The sequence below is a fragment of the Periplaneta americana genome, chromosome 17 (genome assembly GCF_040183065.1).
Source record: "Periplaneta americana isolate PAMFEO1 chromosome 17, P.americana_PAMFEO1_priV1, whole genome shotgun sequence".
NCBI classification, from domain to species: Eukaryota; Metazoa; Arthropoda; class Insecta; order Blattodea; family Blattidae; genus Periplaneta; species Periplaneta americana.
The window spans coordinates 2,078,659-2,105,158 of NC_091133.1; the positions used below are offsets into that span (position 1 = coordinate 2,078,659).

Below are 26,500 nucleotides of genomic sequence, written 5' to 3' on the forward strand. Positions count from 1 at the left end.
TAACAGTGATATAGTTTAATTAAATTTTTTTAACAACTTATTCAATACTCCTGTTACAACTTTTAAAGCACAAGATCTTCAGTTATATGGGTGAATGTGTTGCGTGAAGAGAGATATTTTTGTTTGAATCTTACAATTTATTGTGTGAATGTCTCAATAGGTTTATGATTTGCTGTTAATTTAAATTATTGACTCTCTATTATCATTTTTCTGTGGCCATCATTTTCAATATTTCACATGTATGGTAAAGTATACCCAAGTACAAAGGGAACTTGTATTTGAGAGCAGGATAAAATTGTGTTAAGTTAAATAAAAATTAAAAACATAACTCATGCTTCATTAATATTGGATAACATAATAATAATAATAATAATAATAATAATAAGTCCACACCTGTGGAGTAACGGTCAGCGCGTCTGGCTGCGAAACCAGGTGGCCAGGGTTCGATTCCCGGTTGGGGCAAGTTACCTGGTTGAGGTTTTTTCCGGGGTTTTCCCTCAACCCAATAGGAGCAAATGCTGGGTAACTTTCGGTGCTGGACCCAGGACTCATTTCACCGGCATTATCACCATCTCATTCAGACGCTAAATAACCTAGATGTTGATACAGCGTCGTAAAATAACCCAATAAAATAAAAAAAAATAATCATCATCATCATCATCTCTGAATTTTATCGAAAGATAGAATTTCCTTTTAGGAATCCAGTTCGTTTTCCTCGAAATCAAGTTTTTCCAGTATGTTACTAACAATGATTTCATATAATTTTTTATTTGTACATGAATTTTTTTGTTTTCTTATAAGGGAATGTATTTTACATTGTAGCCCATTCTGCTTATCTGTTTGAAGTTGTATCACTGATGTCTTTATAGGAACTTCACCGATTGGGGAGCATTTTTCAAAATCGTTAAATGCCTTAAACTACATTTGTAAGAAAATGTGTTTTTTTATATGATCGAAAAGTATTAACCCCAAATATTTTATTCTTTCACTATCTTATTGTTTATTAAAGTACAGTACATGTCACTCAGATACACATCATCTTACCAACTACCCTTGTCACATATCTCGGCCTCATGTCTCAGATACCCCCTCAACTAACCTACTAACCTTATCACATACCTCTTCCTCACGTCACTTAGATATCCCCTCAACTAACCCACTAACCTTGTCACATTCCTCGACCTCATGTTACTTAGATATCACCTCATCCCATTAAATTAGATTAGATTTGTTTAGAATAGATTTTTATTAACTGATAGAATTACAATCATTCTTGTCTTCTTTAGTACAGAAAAAAAAATGACATAGGATACAAAATAATACAAATAAACTGAATTGTAAGCTTCGCATGTGAAACTAGCCATTCTTCAAATTTACATTTTAAGTGAAAAATAGTTTGGATTAAATAAGGTAATATATTACAGTAGTACTTATTACTAAATGACATAGAAAAAAATCTTAATTTTATATGCTGGGTCTTCAGTCTCCATTGTTCCATTCAGTATTTTCTCTGTTTCATTTTCCCAGTCTTGATTTCAACTGTGGGTTACCTGGAATATAAAGGACAGTATTAACTAATTCATAACCGTAGCACTCATACGAATTAAAAACCCAAATTAAATGTAAATAAAAAGAAACTACGACTGGATCCACTGACACTCTCAACATACATAAATACCAAGAAAAGTACCAGGCATTTCATGTTTAATATTTGACAATTCAAAATTGGAATCAGAAATCACTCCTTTGGTTATCTCCAGTCTGGCCAGCAACGGAATCCATAACCAGTTAAGTAAACAATAAATAATTAAAGTAATTTCAAATGTGGGGAATAACATAACGACTTGCCATCGAGACACTTCATATAGCGTTGTATCATTTATGTATAATAATATTAACTGACAATAAAAATTACACACATACCAACCTATCCACCAAAATCCACAGCCTTATAGATAAACTTACACACCAACCATCGATATAAAATGCTCAATACAGCCCGGCAAAGACACAAAGTAATGAATGTAATCATGACGTCAATCCTATGACATCATCCCTTGTTCAGTCTAGGCAACATAAATTCTCATAAACTCGCTATAATCAAATTGACCACACTCTTAGACCATTGTGATTATATGCAGAGGATACCAAAGCCTAAACTAACCTCACTGATCCGTCCTTACGAAAACTCGCTTTTTTCTGTGATCAGTATGCAAATGAGATGTATTTACTTCTCCTTCCTTGCACCACGACAGAGCGATTCCCCCCTCCATCATCTCTCCGCCGGCACTCACTTTCACAGAAAATTTCCACCCTTTTTTAGTGCAAAATATGCGTCTGTACTCAATTTTTCTTTTGTTTTCTATGATTCGACTAGAAGCCAAGTACGTAAATACATTATTTTGTACCTTAATGTTTGTAAGGCAATTCCTCATAATCTGCTATTTATAGTAATAGGCTTTGACCGACTGCGTATGTAAGGACTCGCGCTCTGCGGGATGGAGGTCGGAGTTTGGGATGACCCATGAGCAGTGGCGGCTCGTGGGTATTGAATTAAGGGGGTCTTCATACAAAAATAAACCAAGCAACTTACTTTATTTAAAGATTAGTTCCATGCGCCTTATCTTGTAAGTTGTGTTTAATTGAGACAGGCTCTTGTTAGTAGATTTACTGGCATTTAAAAGAATCCTGCGGACAAAATTCCGGGCGACACTGATATAACCCCTGCTGTTGCGAGTGGCGTTAAATAAACCATAATTTAATTTTTTATGTGCAGATTTGAACCTTAGAAATATCTAACTGGCGATGTTGTAGTTGGTTGTATCCCTATATTCATGATACATCAATAAATGAAAAGAATAACTGAGCCAGAAATTGAATTCAGGATATTCAAGAGTACGCACTAGAGCGCTTGCCTCATTTATTGTGATGTTAGATGTTTCAGATTCCATTACGGTTTGAAAACATTCTAGCAATGGCTCCTTCTTCTCATGAACAACATTTACTGTTCTTATTTTTAACCCATCTTGTTGCCCCAGCTGATGGAATTGTCTTTGAAACACATTAATCTAATACAGACTGTGTGGAGATCGAGAGAAGAAAGCAGGGATACTGGATAAATTAGCAAAAAATATGCGAGCCTTTCTATTTTGTTTAGCGGCTCTATCCATTATGAGATTCAACTGATGGGCACTTAATTTCACATTCTCCTGAATTGTTAAGGTACTGAACTGAATAGACTGTAAATATTGTACAGAATTAAACACTGTTGCACTTGTTATACTCACAACATTAAAGAAAATGTATTGAAAACTGCGCGCTACTGACAAACTGCTGCAAATTTTGCAGCGCCTGGAAACTCTGGATTCACGGCGAGGGGCAGCAGGGGGAGGGGTAAAACTAACGCGCAAAACATCCGAGACGAGACTGGCAGCTCCAGGGGAGGAAGTGGCTTCACCCTATAGGCCTTGTCTCTGGTTTTGCTCTGGCAGCACCAGGGGAGGAAGTGACTTCACTAACGATTGCGTGCATGTCAATGAGAGCGAAATGTTTTTAAAAATTCGAGCTGCTAAATAGAGACTGTATAATAAATGTTTTTCACAACATAAAACGAGACAAGAGCCACAAATGTCTGGGGGTGCCGCAGCCCCTCTTCGAAAGCCGCCCCTGCCCATGGGACTGAAGTCATGGTGAAGTTTAGTGTAAAAGTGATCTATGTGTAACGACGTCTCCCAGCAAATTATTTAATTCTGTTGCACTTTATGAAGGAAACTTCATCAGAGAAAACCTACAGCAGCAACAACAACGATGATCATAATAATAATAATAATAAGAATAATATAGCAGAACCCTGATTATCTGTTGTTGTAGTAACTGATCAGTGGATTGTGTGATCTTTCTTTCCCTCTTGTTTTCCCTTCAGAACGTAATATAAAACCTTAGGTATTTCTTCTACACAGAATGCAGTACGAACGCTTCTGCTGCAGCAACAGAACAAGTTATGTGTTGAAGGGGTGTGTTTCCCAAATTTTAAAATAGTCACTACTACCTGCTTTCAAAGAAATGATCCCAAGAACTTGCAAACCTTTGCTGCATTCAGTCCTTGTCCCTGTTGATCAAGTGGCCGTATTGTTCAGCTTCTATGGAAAAAGTGCAAATAACTGAATGGAGCGAAACTGTGGCTCATGTTGCATTGGAATACGTGATTGGTGTTGCGACTGTGAGCGATTTAATGAAAGCAAGAATAAATTGTATGAAGTACGAGTATGTAAATCTATTACATGACACCTCTGTTAACGCCTGCACATGGAGTTCCCTTGGCCCGTAAAACCGGTTATTGACAACTGTTTAATCCACCCTTCATTATGGGTAGCAGACGTTGTTCTACTGTAATATTATCACAAAAATCATAGTTTAGGCCTAGTGCAGATCCGTCCTCCTAATGCTCCTTCAGATGTAGTAGTAGTGGTACTAGTTTTACTTTGGAGGCTATCGATACACGAAAATATTCAGTAATCATATATAATAGTACGATGCTGCTGTAGTTGGTATGTTTCAGAAGGAACATATTGAAACACAGTATGATTTCCTTTCAGTAAAAATAAAGTTTTGAAATGTTTAGATATGACACATGAATTTGAGTTTCCATTTCCTCTGAATATTGATTAGCCCATATCCTCTTCCTTCATGCTCTACATCCTGAAGTAAAATTATTTCATTGTTTGTATTGCCCAAGAGCATTGTAACCTGATCATGTTTGATAACCATGATATTAAACTTGTCATTATGGAACTACCTGCTTACACATTATCGAGTAGCTTGTAACTTGATGCAAAATGTGACAGTGTGCTCCTTGCAGATGTAGCTTCCACAAGGAATACAGCTACTCCTCTTGTTTTTCTATTCTTCTTCCAAGAATAGATCTACATCTTCGAGGAGTATTGTTATTCTTTATTCTCACTGATTCAGAAATTCTGGTGAAGTGGTTAGCCCTTATTTTGAGAGGTCACGGAAGAATCTCCATTGCTGGTCTTATTTTCAGCTGTCCAAGAGCGAGATGATATGATAAAATATTCAAAAACTTTCGGCGAAGCCTTGGTGTTTGAATTGTGGGTAATTAATCATAGTAGGCCATTGCCTCATGTGCTCAGTGAAAATGTGGGGTTTTTGCACTTTACTGTATCGTAATAAATTACAACATAATTGTATATCTCTCCTATTTTGTAACTCCCTATGTCTCTCTTTCCCTTCCATCACCTCCCGTCCCCTCACCTCCTCTCTCTCTCTCTCCTTCTTTCTTATTTTACCTATTGTTTATCTTGCATGTTCTATTTCTCATCTACTTCTTGGTGTTACACTTAATTTCAGTACATATAGTTACTTAATTTACCTTACTTGCAGCAGCCGGGATTCGAACCAAGAACTTTTCAATTTTTAGTCAGATGCTATAAAATGATTTGGAAGTTTTAGATTAATATCATTGATTGTTCTAAATACACGTCAACAGGTGACGCTTCATCTCAGTCCAGTGTCAGTTTGTGTTTGTTGCAGGCTAATGCTGGGGATGTAACCCACAAACTCTCACCAGTGCATAACAGAAATAAAAAAACAGTATTGAAACCAATGAAATACACAGGGACAAGTCGTAAAGTTAGTGGAACAGAAAGAATCTGTGAGGGGTAAAATTTTAATTTGTAAATAAAATTGACTTAAATAAGTGTATGTTGTCAAAGAATAACTGATGATTACTTGCCACATTTCATGTTACCTAATGCACTGATGAGAGCTATCTTTAAAATAGCCTAAGTAATCCCTGTGTGTTAAAACAAAATGTTACGTTTTATTTAACGACGCTCGCAACTGCAGAGGTTATATCAGCGTCGCCGGATGTGCCAGAATTTTGTCCTGCAGGAGTTCTTTTACATACCAGTAAGTCTACTGACATGAGCTTGTCGCATTTAAGCACACTTGAATGCCATCGACCTGGCCCGGGATCGAACCCACAACCTTGGGCATAGAAGGCCAGCAAGTAATCCCTGTAACACAAAGTTAGCTATTTAGCGAATTTGTGAAGGACATAGGCGAATATTTTATATATTAGTAGTTTGTTTTACGACGCTTTATCAACATCTTAGGTTATTTAGCGTCTGAATGAGATGAAGGTGATAATGTCAGTGAAATGAGTCTGGAGTCCAACACCGAAAGTTACCCAGCATTTGATCATATTGGGTTGAGGGAAAACCCCGGAAAAAATCTCAACCAGGTAACTTGCCCCGACTGGGAAACGAACCTGGCCACCAGGTTTCGTGGCTAGACGCGGTAACCGTTACTCCACAGGTGTGGACTGAGAGAGCGAATATGAATGAAGTGAATATGAAACCGGCATGTAACTCAACAGCATATTATCGCTTTTTGTGTTGAAGGATGACATAGCTTTTGATAGCAGCAATGTTTAGTAAACAGTTGGTGGCCACCCTCAACTTTTCTTGGCGTTAGATTGCGTACATTTCAGCTAGTCTGTGTCAAACGCCCTCTTTAATCACATAATAGTAAATCAGCATTTCATGTTTTTGGTGCTGTTATATTAAGGAATGCAGTTTTGTACATTCAATTTGCCTTAACCCATTAACGGCCAAATTATTTTTTTTTGTATAAATAAGGTGAAATTTTTAGGAAGTTTATATATATATATATATATATATATATATATATATGAGACTGAAAACATATTATTATTCTCGACATAATTTTATTGTGTTAGAAAGGAGGTGAGAACGCCTGTCCTTAAATGAGGACACTGGCCTTACGTGATATACGAACCTACAATAAACAAAAACATTGTTATAAATCATTTTCAATTATACACAGACTAGATTGTTGTTCTTATTTTACATTATAATGTTCGAAAACAATTAAGACACAATTTTACATTCAATTCCATGCAATAGGTACGTATTTTCCCTTACAATCAAGAAGGGACTTTGGAACCTTTTCCTGTGGAATTGCCAGTTCGTAAATAAAATTAACCAAGCATTCACAATCTTCATGTCCAACAGCCCAATAAAAAGTGCCCAGTACCATTTTTTGCATACTTTGGTGACATTATATTTAGAAACCAGCCAATCATATTTATCGAGTTGTAATTCTTGACAACTTTGGGCTGTGGAACAAGGATTGTTTTCCTCTCGTTTCTATTGAAATGGCTTCACTACTCGCTGGTTCGACATAATTTATGAATATTTGCCAGGGTCGCAATAATATTGCCATGTCATTTCAAAATCAAAATTTCTTCCTCTTTGTCAAAAGGAAGTTCCTCTTTCAATTCCTCAACACTCAAGGGAAAATCTGTTTCATTATGCACTGAGATTGAATACTTAACACTTTTTTTACAATATGGGTTAGAATGTCACTAGTGAACAGTAACATTTTTAAGAAGTTTCAATAGCTGCAGTTTCTAGAATTATCACTAACTTGGCCTTATCCTCAAAAGTCGAAACTCTTTTTGAACTGATCTGTTTATAATCTGGATTCATTTTTCTCCATTTTAGAAGCAGAACATAGGTAGCCATACTGAAACTCATGATGTAGGCCTACAGTGTCTCCTGACGACGAAGTAGGAAAATTTGGTGGAACTCACTCTGACTTCTTACATTACACTGTAATTCTAATGTACCTGTAACATCACACTCTTGGATGTCCCCTGTTACAGTTTCATGAAAATTGTCTTCCTCAGTTAGCTCACGATGAAGAACAATTCTCGACATGAGACTGAAATTATGGAGATAGTAGTAATTAATTTATGGATTGAGAAGTATCATAATTATAATTTTGTGCAGTAGATGAAAACAAACTGTAAACTTTGAGCTTTTACGTCCTAAATTGAAGTGTTATTTACTGAGCACGTCTTTTCTTCAAAGTAATATATACTCAAGTTTTCAACAATAAGAGATAATTAAATGTAGTTGGTGATATCAGTTATAGTGCAGGAAACTTGTTCAAATTATGTACATAAACAGCCAGTGTCCTCATTTGGGGACAGGAGTTTTTGCCGGTATTTTTGGCGTATATAACTTGAAAAGGAAACAGTGGTTTTATAATACCGTTTTTAACACATTGATTTGGGTATAACTTTTACCACAACCCATGGTGGGTGAAAATTTAAGTTTTACACTAACACTGTAAAAGAGGATGCTTAGCAGCATTTCTTTTCTTAGATTTTCTTGATCATATATTTAAATTTTATATATCATTGCATACACATTCACAAATTTGTCCCATACCTCATTTGAACGCAACAATCCCAAATATTGTATAGATAATTTTTTTAATTCACTGTCCTCATATTTGGAGACGGCAGTTAATGGGTTAAAATGACTTAGGGCCTGCTATAATTAGTCTACAATTTACTGTGAACGTCATTCATAAGATTGCAGCCATTCAGTCATACTTACATACATTCATACGTGTTCTGCCCAAGGGCAGGTCTTTCACTGCAAACCTAGCATTCTCCAATCTTTCCTATTTTCTGCCTTCCTCTTAGTCTCCGCATATGATCCCTACATCTTAATGTCGTCTATCATCTGATGTCTTCTTCTGGCCTTAACTTTTCTTCCATTCACTATTCCTTTGCAGTGCATCCTTCAACAGGCAGTTTTTTCTTAGCCCAGCCGAAGTTTTTCTTGGGAAAGATAAATGCAGTACCTTCCTGTTGCTTTCCACACTTCTTAAGGGAGAAGAACATTATCACATGAAATGACATCTATCTGCCTGTGCTTTTCAATTAGCACTGCTTCATACCTACTGTGAGTCACTAATAAGGTTGGGAAGAGGAAAGAGGTGCAAATTTGATCTCCACACAAGTGAAACGGTATGCCAAATATTCCGCAACGAATTTTCGAATTTTAATTTTTTTCAACAGATGTTCCAGGACTGCTACTGTTGTCTGGAACTTGTTCGACTTCCTGATCTAGTTTTCTCTTGAAACTGCCAGTTTTTAACCAATTATCCATGATAAAATGTCGCTAACGACACATCCCATCACTGAGTGCACGACTGACCGTCAGGCTCATGCACCTGATTGAAGGACAATCGAGGAGATTGTGCACAACTGGCTACCTTGCAACTAGTTGTCGATCAGTTTAAATATCGTCGCTAGTTGTCACTAGTTGTGAAGGGCTGTCAGTTAATTTGCGTTTTTAATTTCGTGACATGGTGAACAATGTCATACTAATTGCCATGTTTTTCCTTTCCAAAGTCCATAATTTGTTGCTATCTGCCTCTGAAAGTGTCCAGCTTTCTGCACGATAGCATACAATTGGTCTTATCAGAGTTTTATACTGTCTAATCGTGATATTAATCTGTTGTGAATAATTTCATATTAGCAAAATATGCTGTGTTATCTGCCATTAGTTTTTTTAAATAATTTCCTCTCCAATTTTATTTGTTTTTAGTCAACTGTTCGAAGACAGGTCTGAATCTAAGAAGTGATACTAGCAAGGCACCACTTATGAGGCAACTAGGCCAGGAGATATTGGGGTAGGGTGGCCAGCTTCTTTCCCCCTCCGTATCATACATTACTGACTAGCTACATATTGCACTAGTCAGACTTCAGATACATACAAACAGTTGTTCTTCCTCTGACACATATCGTCAAGTCAGATGTACTGCCTGGTAATAGGTGTACATAACAGCCAGAAACTCAGTCAGAGGACCAATTTTATTAAGTAGGCTACTTGCTGTATGTGATAGTTTTATGTTGGTACGTATGTGCACACGGTGTTTGAACATTCAACCTGAAATGCTTTATTGGCTTATTCTGTGATATCAGTGAATATTGGTAAACATTTATATGTACATATCTCACATGTCTGCGTAGAAAACTTATTGAAAATTCTTTAGAGTAGCGGTAATCACCATCATCTCTGCAGCATAAAGAACTCCACTGTCAGGCACATCACTCATAGATTGGGAAGTTTGGGTGAATGACGTAAATAAAATATAACACTTGAAATTAATTGTAAAACACCAACTATTGGCCAGAGTTACTCATTTGTGATGTTTGTGTGCAGGCATATATGGATCTGCTCATCAGAGATGAAAGGTGGAGGCACTCCAGTGCCTATTAATTCGGCATTAGAGTAACTAATAGGCACTGGAGTGTCTTCAATTTTCTTCTCTCTGTCTTCTCCACGAGATCACATTTATTGGACCTGCATTCAACTCGGATGAAAACAGAATGTAAAACGACATTGTATTTACAAGAGTATTACAGCGTCACTCATGCCCCCAAGAATACTGTCTTTTACTCTTCAACTGATTTCAGTGTGGCTGATGTTAGAGGGGCTTTTTCACTCTCGTGTTCGATATCCGTTCAGAATGAACAGATGTGTTCACATTTTTCATAGGTTATTGTTTCTTCACAAATATTAGGGTGGTTTGATAAGTCTGGTAAATTTTGATGAAGGAATGGTATTTTTTGCGGCTTCATGGTTGGTAAGCTTGATTATTCAAAAGATTGTAAACAAAAGTCGAACTGGTCACGACGTACAGTTCATTGTTGACAGCGATCTGAATTGGTCATTGTGACAGCTGTGATAGAAAGTGGAAAAAATCGAGTTTTGTGCAGATATTTTGTGCAACATTTGCATTTGAAGGGTTGAACTGCCACACAAATCAAAACAGAATGAGATAAATTAAAAAAAATTAAAAAAGAATGATATTTAATCATATGACTTATCTTTAATGTAAGTTATGCAATTATAAATTTATATTGTATTTTAAAATTGCCAAAGTTTTTGCCATTCAATGTGACATCTTCAGACATTGATGAATAATTAGAGATATCTTGTGAAACAAACATTGTTTTAAAATTGTAGTGAAGATTTTTACATAATATCAAAATGTAGTTTGTTAATGCCAATATTAAAAAACATTAAAAAACAGTAAAACACTTAAGTGTACCAATTAAAATCAAATTTCAAATATGCATATTTAATCGCAATTAAATTGACTATATCATATTATGCTAAAATAAATGTGCATGGATCAGAGTGCTGCATTGGAGTTAAATCGCTCGCTTGAACTCGGTCGAGTGTCGCACGCTCGAGCGAGATAAGATCGGTCGTGATACGCTCGTAATAAATAGAAGCACAATACAAGGTCATCTCACCAGCATGTCTTACCTTGTATGGAAGGCGACAGATAAGATACACATATGTTTTGCTCACTCGGTAAAAATAAGGCTTTATTTTCTGTGTTTATGACAAACATCTAATGGAACGTACCAAAACAGTAACATGAAGTTATAAATAAAATAGTATGAAAAACTTCGATATACAGTTATTATTCCTAATTAATAATTATTCAATATTTGATCTACCACATATACAATATGATAGGTCCATACATAGTGTTCCGCCTATATACTGCGACAATGTAGAAACGTTTTACAAAATATTGTTATATAGCAGTAGATTAATAACAATATTAGTACAGAGATAACGTCACATAAAATATAATAAAACGAATAATCATGCTGCAGAACTGTTACAGATGCAAAGATTGGTACACTAATTATTGGAGATGATTATTATTATTATTAGTAGAAAACTTGATACATTTCTTGCATTATCATGATTGTGTTCTCCGTTTACAATAATTACATTTACATCCAATAATATCTATCAGATATGGCAAAAACAAAATCACTTCTGTGGGGGGGGGGGAAAACATTTATATTACATTTTAAAGAAAATTTTGTAGTTGTACTATGGAGAGGTTAGTTAAACACTGCAAAGTTTTGAAATGATAAACATCTATGATGTTACTACACAGTTCACCACTGTTACAAGAACGAATGTATAATGCTCGGCTTATACCGTTCGAGGATTTATCGCTCGAGACAATTTTACCCATCATGAATGTGCGCTACTTATCGGATTAAGCTATGAACTACTTGGCGCTCGAGCGAAAACGTCCGATACAGACCTCTGGCATGGATACTGTTAATCAAGTGCGTATATCACTTGTATTGCCATTTATTGGATGAAGTTCACAAGGACTCTGCATCATTTACTTTTGGATCAATGAATTTAAACGTGGTTGTACAAGCACTGAAGATGAAGCATGATCGGGCATCCAATTTTTGTCACCACACAGGACACCATTGACAAAATCCATGATGTGGTAATGCAAGACTGAAGGCATCTCAACTGCACAATATCCTGCTCCTCCCACACATCAGTGATCACAATGAACTGGGCTTTGTGTTGGTTGCTCATCCACCCTGTTCACCAGACTTAGCCCCAAGTGACTTCTTCCTATTCCCTAACTTGAAAATTTAGCTTGTGGAGAAGAAATTTTCATCAAATCAGGAAGTGGTCGTTGCCGTCAATGAGTATTTTGCAGACTTTCATAGAACCTATTTTTCCGACAGGATAAAAAAGTTGGAAATCGCTGGACCAAGTGTATAGCCGTCGATGGACACTATGTCGAGAAATAAAGTGAGTTGTTCACGAAACAAACATTTTTTCTTGCTTTTTTTTTATCAGAATTATCAATCCATCCTCGTATAAAATGCAGGAAATTTAGCATTTGGGGAAAACAATTTCAGTGCCATTATATGATAATTTTAAGACTCTCTGAGTGATTTGTATCATTAAGTATACATTCACAGAGTGAAAATATTCACTGTGTGAAAATGTTTTATGTTGGTGCTTTTGTGCAATTGTGCGCTAGTATTTAATCTGAAACTCTATTATTCTGATTTTGAGAACATATTGAACCGATAAGTCAACATAAACAAGTAAATAAATATACACAGAGCCTTCATTTGACTATCATTTTATTGTCAATTATTCAATATGTGAAAATAAGTAGAGGCGACAAGTAATTTCGCCCTTTCAGGCATCATCAGGTGACGTAAGAAGTAGATATACATATAAACGCAATAAAATTGTGTTTAGAAAAATCATCTTAAGGTCTAAGAAACAGTAACTACAAAAATCATGTTTAAAAGACCATAAAAACTTTGATATTAAAGGTGTGAACACTATTAATCAAACACATCAAATTGTGAGCATATATCAATTTGTATGTGTGGTGGTTACAGATTAAAAGTTAACAAATAACAATTAAAAAACCATTAAATATTTAAAATAAAGAATGTCTGCTTATTTAAATTGAAGATGACTGAACGTTGAGAGACTGCCACGAAGTCCCCAATCATGCAGAGTTTGCAGAATGCCATACCGCCATGTGGTATCGTAAGCCTTTTCTAGATGAAAGAAGACTGCCACAAGATGTTCCTTCTTGAGGAAAGCATCTCTAATTGCGGTCTCCAGCCGAACAAGATGGTCTGCAGTGGATCTGTGCTTACGAAAACCACATTGGATGTTAGATAATCGGTTTTCCAATTCGTGTACCCACATCAGGCATATAAATTACTTATCATCTTTTCCATTACCTTGGATACGCAGCTGGTGAGACAAACTGGCTTTTAACTTCCAGGTAAAGAAGGATCCTTTCCCAGTTTCTGGACTGGGATTACAATGGCGAAACGCCAAGCAGATGGAGTTAGTTAGACTAGACGGCATTTCGAAAGGCGGTCAGCTGCTGTATTGCGCCGTAGCATTTCTGGTATGTGACGTCACAAGCTTGTACAGTAGAACCAATCGGAATCAGTCTATAACAAGTACTTCTCAAGTTTGTTTGTTCATGTGTGAGTGTTTCAATACATTGAATAAGTAAAACTAACATTTACTGTGTGTGTGTAAGATAAATAAATGGAAGAAGAGACTGTAAACAGAAGACATGTATTGCACAGGGGGATGCGGAAAATATTGTTTAAGATGTATAATTATTTTAAAAACGTTGACGAGCAGAATGCTGCCGGCCATCTTGATGCTGGCTGCGACGTTGCCAACGTGCAAGAAACGACTGCAGAAGCATGTGGAGTGGGATTGAGAACCATGCAAAGAATATTGTTAGTGAAGGAAAGAGGGTTTGTTTGGTGTCATGCTTACAGTAATCAACGGCTAAGGTCATTATAGTCTTTTGATAATTTAAATTCGCTCTTACAAGTCATTTAGGGCATTACGTTTTTTTAATTTATTATTGCAATTCTTCCACTAGTCTTTTCTTGTCATAAATTCTTCCACTACTTTACTCATAACCCATTATTATACCAAAAATACTCTAACCGCCCTTCCTGTAAGGCATTTCCCCTCACTCTACATCTCCAATAATTTGCACTTTTCACTACTCACTTTTCCACATTGCTACTTTTTAGGTGTCTTGTTTTTTTTTTTCCTTTCCTTTATTTGTCACATTACATCCGACATTTTTTGTATCTTTCCAGTTGCCAATTATGCCCTTCTTACATCTGTTTCTACCTTATTTTACAATTTTTTTTTGTCCCTAGTCTTGTATAATTTACAGTGCTGTATTTTAATTTTAAATGATCCAGATATTTTAAATTTTTGATGCTGTTGTTCATTTTTTCGTTAGTCTACGATTTAAAATAGTGTTCCTCTCATAAATGTGTTTCTATTTTAATTATCTGGCAACAGTAAAAGAGTGAAAGGACGCAAACAGACAAACTTTCTGATGGCGCTGATCTAATACTGCATGCCTATTAAATTCGTAGTAACACAGATGTAATGTTACAAGGAGAAATCTTGGAATAGAGCAGCTGCATCAAAGAAGTAAAACTATTTTAGTAAAATGAAGTGCAGTGGAAAATTATGAATGTCTGAAATATTTTGTTTGACTGTTAATTGTGAGGGTGATTTAAAGAGTAAAGTAATAGAAGCTCTCACGGGTGACATAGTCCCTTCTTATTCAAATTTTCCATGAGGGCCGCAGTAGCAGACCACGGCTTCATCACGCATCCATTAGATGGCGCATATATTGCCTAGCAATATGACTTTTAAGATTGCTGTGCACATGGAAACATGGTTAAACTTGGAACTGCGTAGTGTGATTCATCTTATTATTTTACAACACTGTAGCAACATCTCAGGCGACTTAGCGTCTGAATGGAATGAAGGTGATAATGCCGGTGAAATGAGTCCGGGTCCAGCACTGATAGTTACCCAGCATTTGCTCATATTGGGTTGAGGGAAACCCCCGGAAAAACTTTAACCATGTAACTTGCTCCAACCGGGATTCGAACCCGGGGCACCTGGTTTCGGGGTCAGACGCGCTAACCATTGCTCCACAGCTATGGACATCTGGTTTTTTTGCATCAGAAGGGCATTTCACCATCGTCAACTTGTTGAGATGTACTGTGCAAATGTCATGTCACTGAAACTGCTCATGCTGCACCATTCTCCCTACAGTCGCGACCTGGCGTCCATTGATTTCCATCTCTTCAGAATGTTGAAGAAGCACACGGGTGGTAACCGATTCAACCCCAATACAGCTGTTCAGCAAGTCATCATGACATGGCTTCAGATACTTGATGTAGATTTCTTCTATACTGGCATCGATGACTTGGTCTACCGTTGTAACAATTGTTTGCACAAACATGGTGACTGTGTTGAAAACTAATGCGTACCAATGGCCTACTACTGTGTATCAGTATATTTGCCTGTGAAATAAAGTTTGACCAGGAGAGCTCTTGTTACCTTACTTTCTGAAACACCCTCGTATTTGCTATACTAGCTTCTTTTCACATCCATAGCAGTGGCTGAAGCACAAGCACATGTTTTAAGCATTGATATTTTTTTAAGGAAGGATATATTACATAGTGAGATGGTCGAGCTAGTTTGAAGGAACCAATAATTGAATTTCGAATTTTCTGTCATTATAACATTATACAGAGTGATTTATATAGAACTGACACATTTCTTTCTTTCTTTATTTCAAAACGAATGATGCTAGCCACAGTTTGTTATGCCTCAAATGTAGAGTATCTTTGGGAGATTACTAACGTCTATAGCAAATGTTGAAAATTCTTTATTTATTCTGCTGGAAATTCACTTAATGACCAGTTTTTAACGTCAAATTAAGCAGGAGTTTTGATTCCCTGTCACGAGATGCGCAGATGTTTATCCTTTATTCCTTATTGTTGGCAGTTGTTGTCGACATATTGTTTTAGTCACTGAAAATGCAGTACACATTAAATCAACGGCTCTTCCTTGTGAAGCAATACTGGATTACGAATTCAATTACAGCTACTCAAAGAGCATACCAGAGAGAATTTGGTGTTCGTAATCCCCCCAAAGAAACACAGTACTGGGACTGGTAAACAAATTAGAAACAACTGGATCTCTAAAAGAATATGACAAATATACAGAATAAAAAATAAACATTTGCGCATCTCCTGACAGAGAATCAAAACTCCTGTTTAATTTGACGTTAAAAACTGGTCATTAAGTGAATTTGCAGCCGAATAAATAAAGAATTTTCAACATTTGCTATAGAGGTTAGTAATCTCCCAAAGATACTCTACATTTGAGGCATAACAAACTGTGGCTAGCATCATTCATTTTGAAATAAAGAAAGAAATGTGTCAGTTCTATATAAATCGCTCTGTATTAGCTAGCTAGATACCTGATGCACCAAGTGACATTAGAAAACTTAATTAATATGACATGAAAATTTAGAATTTAAAGTTATACATGTTCTTGCTTAATAGAAAATTGTACCAGTGAGTGTCATTTGATGAATTACATCCAATGTGTTCCTATGGGTGGTACAAATCATAGATTTTAAAACTACATACATACATACATTGTCCTGTGTCTCCATATGGGGAGCATAGGGCCACAACAAAAGTGCGCCATTTTAACCTATTTGGCCTTCACTTCTCTCCAGCTCTTCCCTAGATTTTGGGCTTCTTCTTGAACAGACCGCCGCCACGTCATCCTGGGTCTTCCTCATCTCTTACTTCCCTGAGGATTCCATTCGAGTGCTTTGTTGCAATGTTACCTTCTCGGCGTCTCAGATTGTGTCCAATCCAGCACCATTTTCTTCTTTCTATCTCCAGATCAATGGGCTTCTGTTGCATCTTCTTCCAAAGTAATGTGTTGGAAATGACGTTCGGCCACCATGCCCCCAATATGTTGCGTAAACAACGATTCACAAATGTTTGCAGTTCATGGTGAGGTGTTTTGTTACTTTCCATGTCTCACTGCCATGCAGAAGAATTGATTTTACGTTGCTCTCAAATAAGCGCAGTTTGGTCTTCATCTTCAGATGCTGTTTGGTCCATCCAGTTCTCTTTCTTCGTGGTTTCTCTGGTAAGTCATGCGTTACCAGCCAAGTCCCCTGTCGCGGTGGGAGGGCTGCTCCCTTACCGTGTCCACGCCTGCGGGAGTTTTCTGTTGGGGTTCTCTACCCCAGCTTTCGTGGATCCCTCCACAACCTGCAAGGCAGCAGGTCCCTCTGCTTGCACTCCCTGCCTCTTCCGCCAGCTTTGTCATCCAGTGGACTCCACTTCTACCGCCATTATCGATGAGGTCTTCGCCATAACCCGGCAAGGGGCCCTCACAGTCGGAGGTTGTTACTCCTCTCCTCACCTGGCTTGACAGGCTTTGGCGGGATTAATATCAAAACTGAATTTATATTAATTGGTACGCTTATCAACGTTTTACCTGAATGTTAAATTATCATTAGGTGCCAAGGTATAAAGTAGATCTATCATCACAAAAGAAAAATTAGGGATTGTTAGACTGTGGTAAATTACACTAAATTGATGACTTAGTGATGGAATATTGATTCAGAGATCATTCATCCAGTACTAGTTTGATTCTTTTGTTATGAGAAATTGGAAAATTCCCGTGAAATAAAGCCTCAAGAACTGGGAATCGTACTTGAACTCGTTAGAATTTAAATTACTTCTGTGGGCTGTGTTTGGTTATACAGAGTCGTGGCAGCTTGAATTAATTTGCTGTTCATTTTCAGGAAGAGTTGTGTGACTTGGACACAATAAAGCAGGAGCTGAAGCTGGAAGTAGCGACAGAAGAGAATGAGGTTTTTACTGAAAGGTAAGTGTGCTATGTGAGTCTTCATATTTTCATTTGTACATCACAGTGACGAGAATGCGGATGCTTTAGCAAAGAAGGGCAGCACTGCTACTTACAGACCTGTTACTAAATCTACGTATTACTCTGTGAAAATATTTATTAAATCTACATACTTAGACTTCAACAAACAAAATTTGATAACACAATCCCAAGGGAAAAAATGGAATTCTCTGCATCAAAATCCACAGTTAATTCCCGATTTCCCACGCAAAGCGTCTGTAGCTGCATATAGATTGGCAACAGGGCACGATTGTTTGGCCAAACACCTGCATAGAATTGGAATATATCAGTCCCCTAACTGCCCATTGTCAACTCAAACCAAGAAATGGATTCGGAACACCTCAAAATCTGTGCTTCAGTGGCTGACCATGATAATATCTTTAAAAAATATTGGAGTGCAAGAGGTCAAATGACTTTATTGTCAAACGCCTGGCATTAGAAAACAGCAACAACACATTACAGTGACTACATATACCATTTTCTATGTGTTGCGTTAAGTTCAAACTTATATACAGTATATATTTCCGTAAACCATATAAAATTTATTAAAGTTATCGCAATCACTGTTACCACCACTACTGCTCGCACTGTTCCTCTTGCTGCTTCATTTTGAACCTTGAATTAATTTGGGACGTCAGCCGTGCTCTTCTATATCCCTACCTACTGCTTCCATCTTTTTAACATCGTTTGTTTAAGAACATCTTGTGTTTCTTGCAACCATTTTTGTTTTGCTATTTACTTTGCAAATGACATGTGGACTACTAAATAGTAGTCTTGATTATTCAGTCATGAATGTAAGTATTTATCAATGTTAATAGTATTCAGGAACTATTGTTGAAAATGGCCATAAAGTCATTTAAATATGCGCTTCTGCCTACATGTCTAAAATGCAGGCAGTAGGCTGGCACCGTGGATCGTGCCCCGGCATAGCTCAGTTGGAAAGAGCGCTCAGCGCGCAGAGCTGAGAGGTCCCGGGTTCAATCCCTGGTGCCGGAACGAATTTTTCTGAAATTAATAGGTATTTACTTCATCTTTTAAATATTTTGCCATTAGTATCATTCCTAATATTTTCAATACCGTTATTACTAAAAACTTGTATGCTGTATCAAAGCAGATATAAAAATTATAGCATGGAATTTGGATAAGTTTGAACACACATTTCACTGATCATCACATATCTTATTACATTTCTTTTTGCAACACCTCTCAAACTTTATATATGATGAAACTTAAGAGGAAATGCGTAGAATACAGTACACAATATTTAGTGCCATGCACTATGTGTGATAAAAGTTCAGATAATCTTTCCTAGGGACAGTATATGGTATATGGTATAAGGTGCCAGGCATCATTTTTGTGCTCCAATTACTGTAAATGATTTCATAAGCAACATTTTCCGTATTTCGTGATTGTTTAGGACTCAAACGACACATTGCCAGAGTTACAATTTTAAATCATATTTCTTTGGTCTGACTCATCGTGTAACTTGAAAAGCATTCTTCTGATTGTTGGATCCTTACTGTTCAGTAGCCTGGTATCATAACGCACATTACTGTTCGTTAACAAAATAAACCACAAATTTAAGTCACACAAAAAGTGTGCACTCAATGATGGGCTCTGACGTTCTGTCAACGCACTTGAGGTATGCGAATCTGAGGGGAATAATTGAGCCGGGGTCTGGTACAGTTCCTGGGTAGCTCAGTCGGTAGAGCGTTGGCGCGCTCAGTGAAAGGTTCCGGATTCTATACCCAGCCTTGGAACAATTTTTCTCTTGAAATTATTCAAATAAGTAAGTAAGCTGGAAGTAAGTAAGCAAGAAAAAAAAAAACAAATGAAAGAACAAACAAATTCACACAGTTTTGATGCATATAAATACGGATTTACCAGCGTAATGAAAAATGGCCATCAACTCTAAATTTGTGTAAGTGATTATTTCTAATTTCTTTCTATTATAAAGTTAAAATAAAATAAGGTTACCTACGTAATATATGTGCAAATCCTCTGTTTCGGGGAAATTATTTAATTCAAAATTCTTTCTACATTCTGTTGCTTACGTTTTAGTTTCAAATAGCCTCCAGGCTGAGAGAGTTAACGTTGGACCTCGGACTCATTTCATCATCATTTATTCAAATGCCATTGTCATTACCACAGCCCGGGTTAAGTTCTCGGTGCAGCATACAAGAGCGCGACTGTTCGGCACTAACAGAAGCAGTGGGCACAATAAGCCTTCGAGCCCTTCAGTTAAAAAAATGCGTGTATTTAAATTTTTATGCGTGTGTGTGTGTGTTTGTATGCTCATGATCAGTATATGTAACTATCTATGAATTAGGTTATTTTATCGATCTATTGTGCACACCCTGAAGGAAATGGTTCTGTCTGCACCTATGCGGATATATTGAATTAAGTTCAGCAAGATGCTTAGGTTCTGACGCAGTGACATTCGTTAAGTTCTTATAGGAGCACCAGCATGCAACCCGGCCAAACATTCTAAGATCAGAGCATGCTTAATGGCTGAAAGTCTTGGAGATCTGGTGACATTTCGAGGGTTAGAGCACGCTTAATGGCGTGCCTGATTTCAGTGATATTCTTTATATTCAAATGGTCTAATGGGATATTTCTGTTCTCAAATTTCCAATACCTCCTATCTGCCCACAGCCAGTAGTGCCACATTCTGCATTTTTTAACGAAGATTGGCGCAATATCTGCATTACTATATCCAAGATTTGTTAATTATACTTGTGTGTGTGGCCATAATGTTGTGTTAGATATTCTCAGACTTAACCGCCTTTCTGCAAAATTGTTTACTCCTTATACACAACACCAGTTTCTACATGTTTTTTTTTTTTTTCGGTAACATTGTAACTTCAATTGGAGTTCCAGCGTATCATAATATGTGTGACAAACTGTGCAAACCATTCGGGTGGCTGGGGATGAATCCTGTATGATTATACAGGATAATTCAAAAGTCTCGTAACATTTTCCTGATATCGCTAATGCATGGATTTCTTATATAGATAATTGAAAAGAATGCTCACCATACAAGAAAGAATAGCAGTCGTTTCAGTTCGACTACGAGAAGTGACCTACGAACAGATCCGGCAAGATTTCGAGAGAAGATTCAGGAAACCAGGGCCTAGTAAGCAAGCTATCAGAGATCTGGTAAGCAAATTCCAACGAACTGGCAATTTTGCAGAAGAGGAGCATTCGGGGAGACCGGCTACAACATCACAAACAGTGCAAGCCATACAGGATGCCATCACACGGAGTCCCACCACTTCTACCAGGAGACTGAGCAGGGAGCTTCATGTTTCACAAAGCACTGTATGGCGTACCTTACGCTATACCTTGAAGAAACGTCCTTATCACATCCAGATACTGCACAAGCCTGAACCTGAGGATTTTGCAGCTCGACAAGCAATGTCTTTTCACTTTTAGATACAGTCGAAAATGAAAACCTGATGAACAATGTGCTGTTCAGTGATGAAGCAACATTTCATACATGTGGTCACGTGAACAGGTACGATTGTAGGATTTGGGCAGAAGAACAGCTAAACGTAATCCAAGAGTGGCAATGGGACTCACCGAAGGTAAATGTCTGGATGGGGATGACGAAGACAAAAATTTACGGACCGTTAAAGTTCGCAGAGCGAACAATTGCAGGGAATACCTACCTTGACATGATACAACTCTCCTTGGTACCGCAGCTGGGACAGGATGGAATAAGAGACACCGTTGTTTTCCAGCAAGATGGCGCACCACCCCATTTTGCCTTAATTGTAAGAAAATACCTCAATGAACACTTTCCCAATAAGTGGATAGGTTTTGGCTCACCGAGAATTTGGACGTCCCGCTCTCCAGACCTGACGCCCTTAAGACTTTTTCGCCTGGGGGTTCATTAAGTCTAAGGTGTATCGAACACAGGTCGACACCCTACAGTAAATACGACAGCGAATAACTGCAGCAGCAAACGAGATCACGCCCGCTATGCTGAACAAAGTGTTCCGATCTACGGAAGAAAGATGGAGGCTCAGCTTAGACGTAGAGGGCAACCTCATTGAAATGCACTAAATTTTTTTGGTATAGCATGTTGCAGAAGTACAGGAACTTTTGCAATTGCACGCTGCTTTCTATAAAATGTCAAGAGACTTTTGAATCACCCTGTATATACATTATGGTATAGGGTTGCAGAGTTTAATGTAGTATCTGTCACACTGTGTTCCACATAAGGAAGACATGCAATCATCATCATCAGAGGTTGATTTTCTTATTTTGTGATGATAACTGAAAACGATAAAGTGCCAAACTCAAGCATATATCATAGGCCTTCATTAGGTGGTGTCTGTGCCGTGTCCTTCATGGTATCAATTCAGTACAAGTTTGGACAAATCTCTTCCTTCTTGTAGGTGGTCCGATTAGTTGACAGTAGATGGCAGAGGCTGCTGTTTCCCATTATCTTCAAACGGGATTTCTATGAGAGAATATAGCAAAGTGTAATCAGAATCACATGCACGTTGTATCATCAGAATGTAATTTCTTCCCCCCCCCCCACATGAGCCTGAGCTCTTGCTGTTTTAAATGTGATTCTCTGTACATTATACTTATGTTGGTATAGATACTTATTTTATATGCTTTTGTTAATTTTTCATCATAGTCTTGCAGATATTGATGAAAGCGTTGTGTCATCAGTGTGTCACAGTATTACACATGAAGAAGGCCTGACTAAATATGAGGGAACCAACGAGTTTCTTTCATCAGGAAGGTTTGTCAAGACTGTCACAGCTGCGAAGCCATTCTCTGTGTCCAGCGATCTGAAGAAACACACTGAGGAACAGCCTTTCCAATGCGATATCTGCGGGAAGTGTTTGTCAGACCAGCACCATAAAAAAACTCATGAACGTCTGCATACACGCGACAAACCATTTAAGTGCGAAGTTTGTGGAAAGTGTTTCTTCTCAACGGCTCTCCTAAAAATCCATGAACGCCGGCACACCGGCGAGAAACCATTCGAATGTAAATCTTGTGGGAAGTGTTTCTCGCAGTCGAGTAATCTAGTGAGCCACGAACGCCTGCATTCTGGCGAGAAACCATTCAAATGTAAATCTTGTGGGAAGAGTTTCTCGCAGTTGAGTAACCTACTGAGCCATGAACGCCAGCATACTGGCGAGAAACCTTTCAAGTGTAATATGTGTGGGAAATGTTTCTCGGAACAGGGCAATTTAAGTAGTCACGCTCGTCTGCACACTGGAGAAAAGCCATTCAAATGCAATGTCTGTGGAAAGTGTTTCTCGCAGATGAGTAATCTAGTCAGCCATGAACGCCTTCATACTGGCGACAAGCCGTTCAAATGCAACATGTGTGGGAAGTGTTACTTGCAGTCGAGTAGCCTAAAGAAACATGAACGCCAACATACGGGTGATAAACCATATAAATGCGATGTCTGTGAAAAGTGTTTCTCAGAGTTGTATCAACTAAACAGACATATACGTCAGCATTCAGGCGAGAAACCATACAAGTGCGATATCTGTGGAAAGAGTTTCTCGGAGAAGTGTCATTTAATTTCTCATTTAAGATTGCACACAGGCGAGAAGCCATTCCAGTGTGATGTATGTAAAAAGTCTTTTTCACATCAGACTACTCTAATATGCCATAAACGTGTTCATACCGGCGAGAAACCATACAAATGCAATGTGTGTGGAAAATGTTACATGCGGTCCATTGCTCTAAAGAAACATTGGCGGCGGCACATGGGCGACGATTAATTCATATTCGAGGTATACATTCTATTTCGCAATCCATTTGTCTACAAGGACATAAACTGCAATATAGTTGGCAAAAACCATTTAAATACGAAGTTTGTGGAAAATATCCCTATCAGTTTTATTAATTGAACTTCAAAATACAAAATACTTGCGGAACCCATTCAACATGTCTGGAAAGTTATTTGGACTCGCATTCTTAAGATGCTTAGAGTTCAAGCAGAGCAGGTAGAAGAGAAAGTGACGTTGCTTCCTCTAGTTCAGTGGTTCGTCGCCGTGTGGCGCTAACCCTGTTTTCCGTGCCCAGTTTCATGATCGTTATTCAAGTGAATGCAAAAGGTTTTTAAAAATAACCCATTAGATATGAATGTATTGTAGAGTACTTAGTTACAATATTTTACTCTTTAAAAAATGTAATATTACTACATTAACAAATTGTGAGTTATATGACACAACCCTGAATAGTAAATATAATAATTAACCGAAAAATGGAACATTGTGCCGGCTTCAGCCAGAAATACACAAGAAAAAGTACAGCATCGCAAAACTTAACATTTTTTATGGAATTATAAAGTATACATTGACATGAAATTATAGTTTTTATACACAAGAAAGAATGTAATATAATAAAGGAGACACTTTATTTTCGCCAATAGTTTTTATGTACTATTTAGTCATTAGTTGCTGTTGTATCTGGTTTGTACGTAATTCAGGGGAACAAAGAATATTACGTGCAATAAGACTCATTAATTAAGCTTCGATATTATATCTATGCTAATGTAGTTTTGATTTTTTGAAATACCCAAGTTATTTTGTGTTTTGTAAAATTAAAACAATTTGGTAGCACTGTATTAAGTAGTTGTATGCTACTTATTGGAGAATATTAAATTAACTACTTTTCCATTAGATCTATTACTTTCTCATATGCTCGATTAGAAATCTCTTATGATGTGGAAACGTAATAAACAAATATAATAAAATTGTAAACCAGATTAAGTTCTAGCCTAGATGCAAAGTAGAATTATACTGTACTTTTGTTGCCGAACTAACTTTCACGTTAATTACGACTAAAGTGCTATTATTAAAAATAAAATAATTAATAATTAAACATGTATATTATGAAGCAGAAGCTAGGTGCTTGGATTCAATTAGGAGTTCACAATTAGCACTTTAATACAGCACATTTTTTAACCGGCACATAGATTGAAAAATGTTCAGATGTAGAAAGTCTATGGTAATCATCACATGATAATCATTTTCTAATTACAAAATGTCGCTCTAGAAGATCCTAGTTAATTTTTTTTCTGTCAGAATATATTTAAATCTGCTATCCCACAAGAATTAATATATTTCGCTAGTGCTCTGAATTGTCACTCTAAATAATTCTAGGGTTCTTTCTTAGGCAAACGTGTTCTTTGTATTGTCAGTTACGTGTCATATATTTTCTAAAATCGTGTAATGCTAGAATCCCTTGTACAGGGCAGACGAGAGAGTCTTTGAGTTCATCGTATCTGCATGGTCATTCATTCACCTTTGAATTCTTTTGTATTTTCACTTTCCTCGAACCCATCATAGTTTATGGCTCTAAAAGATGTATCGATTTCGAAAAACTCACACTAAACAGCTGAAATGCTGGTCTGGAGTTCATTCACTGGAAGGAATTACGGTCAATATAACTAGACATAATTTTGGGCATTCAGGTGTGGAGTAATGGCACATAAATGCATACAAGCGCATGATTAGCTAAGATGTTTTTCTGATTTTCGCGTGTCACATCCAATTATTTTTTGCTCGGATATTTCGGTAGTGCTCGGAAAAAGTGACACAAGTCAGTTTTCACAAACCTTTTTTGATAATTTATTGACAACTTACGGAACATCTGTTCGCTTGGAAAAAAATACATAGGTATTCCTCCCATTACAATAATTCATACAGAAAAAAATCAAATCGACATAAACCAGTGTAAGTTGTCAATAAATTATCAAAAAAGGTTTGTGAAAACTGACTTATGTCACTTTTTCCAAGCACTGCAGATTTAACAATGCTGTATCAACTGCTGTGTTATTTAGCGTCAATGGAATTCGTCATAGCCGGTTGGTATTTGGTAAGGGTACATTGTTATGAGAGAGGATTCATGTCCTCTTTGTTGGAAATTTTCTCTTGTTTTCTTTTTTTTAAGATATCGAGGCAAGTTTGGGAAAACATGTGTTATGGCATACGGTTTTGGTCGCCAGTTCTTGCTTGGAAGTCCTACCTCTTTACTGGCAATAATAAATTTATCATCTCTTACAATCAAAAATTGCTCTCGGTAGCGCAGTTGGTATAGTGCTGGCTTTCTATGCTCGAGGTTGCGGGTTCGATCCCAGCAGAGATCGATGGCATTTAAGTGTGTTTAAATGCGATAGGCTCATGTCAGTAGATTTACTGGCATGTAAAAAAACTCCTGTGGGACAAAATTCCGACACGCCGGCGAAGCTGATATAACCTCTGCAGTTGCGAGCGTCGTTAAATATATCATAATTTTAAAAAATCACAATCAAAACCGCAGAAAAATGGATATCACAGATATAAGGACGAGCATACAGTTTTCTGTGTTAGTGGAATTGCTCTACACCACTTCTGAAAAAATAGTCTATCCTATGGATGGATAAAAGACTCTTCATTACAGATTATACAGTATAATTGGATTTACATCAAAACAAAACAATTAGACTT

At 37.2% G+C, this 26,500-nt stretch overlaps 2 protein-coding genes across 7 annotated transcripts in view; one reads left to right on the forward strand and one right to left on the reverse strand.

The window, feature by feature from the left end:
• Positions 1-26,500, forward strand: part of LOC138693333 (zinc finger protein ZFP2-like) — a 111,435-nt gene that overhangs the window by 68,515 nt on the left and 16,420 nt on the right. For 4 of the 5 annotated variants that reach the window (XM_069817234.1, XM_069817235.1, XM_069817237.1 and 1 more), the window contains exons 4-5: positions 17,908-17,990; positions 22,681-24,500. In XM_069817234.1, the coding sequence (XP_069673335.1) occupies positions 17,908-17,990; positions 22,681-23,788 (1,191 nt within the window). In that variant the 3' untranslated portion in view covers positions 23,789-24,500. Of the gene's footprint in view, positions 1-17,907; positions 17,991-22,680; positions 24,501-26,500 lie in introns of those variants that run through there. The other variant, XM_069817238.1, reaches the window with a different exon arrangement.
• Positions 1,364-26,500, reverse strand: part of LOC138693334 (zinc finger protein 726-like) — a 117,454-nt gene continuing 92,317 nt past the window's right edge. For both annotated transcript variants that reach the window (XR_011330289.1, XR_011330290.1), the window contains exon 6: positions 1,364-1,550. The gene's annotated coding sequence lies outside the window, so the exon portion shown is untranslated. The remainder of the gene's footprint in view (positions 1,551-26,500) is intronic.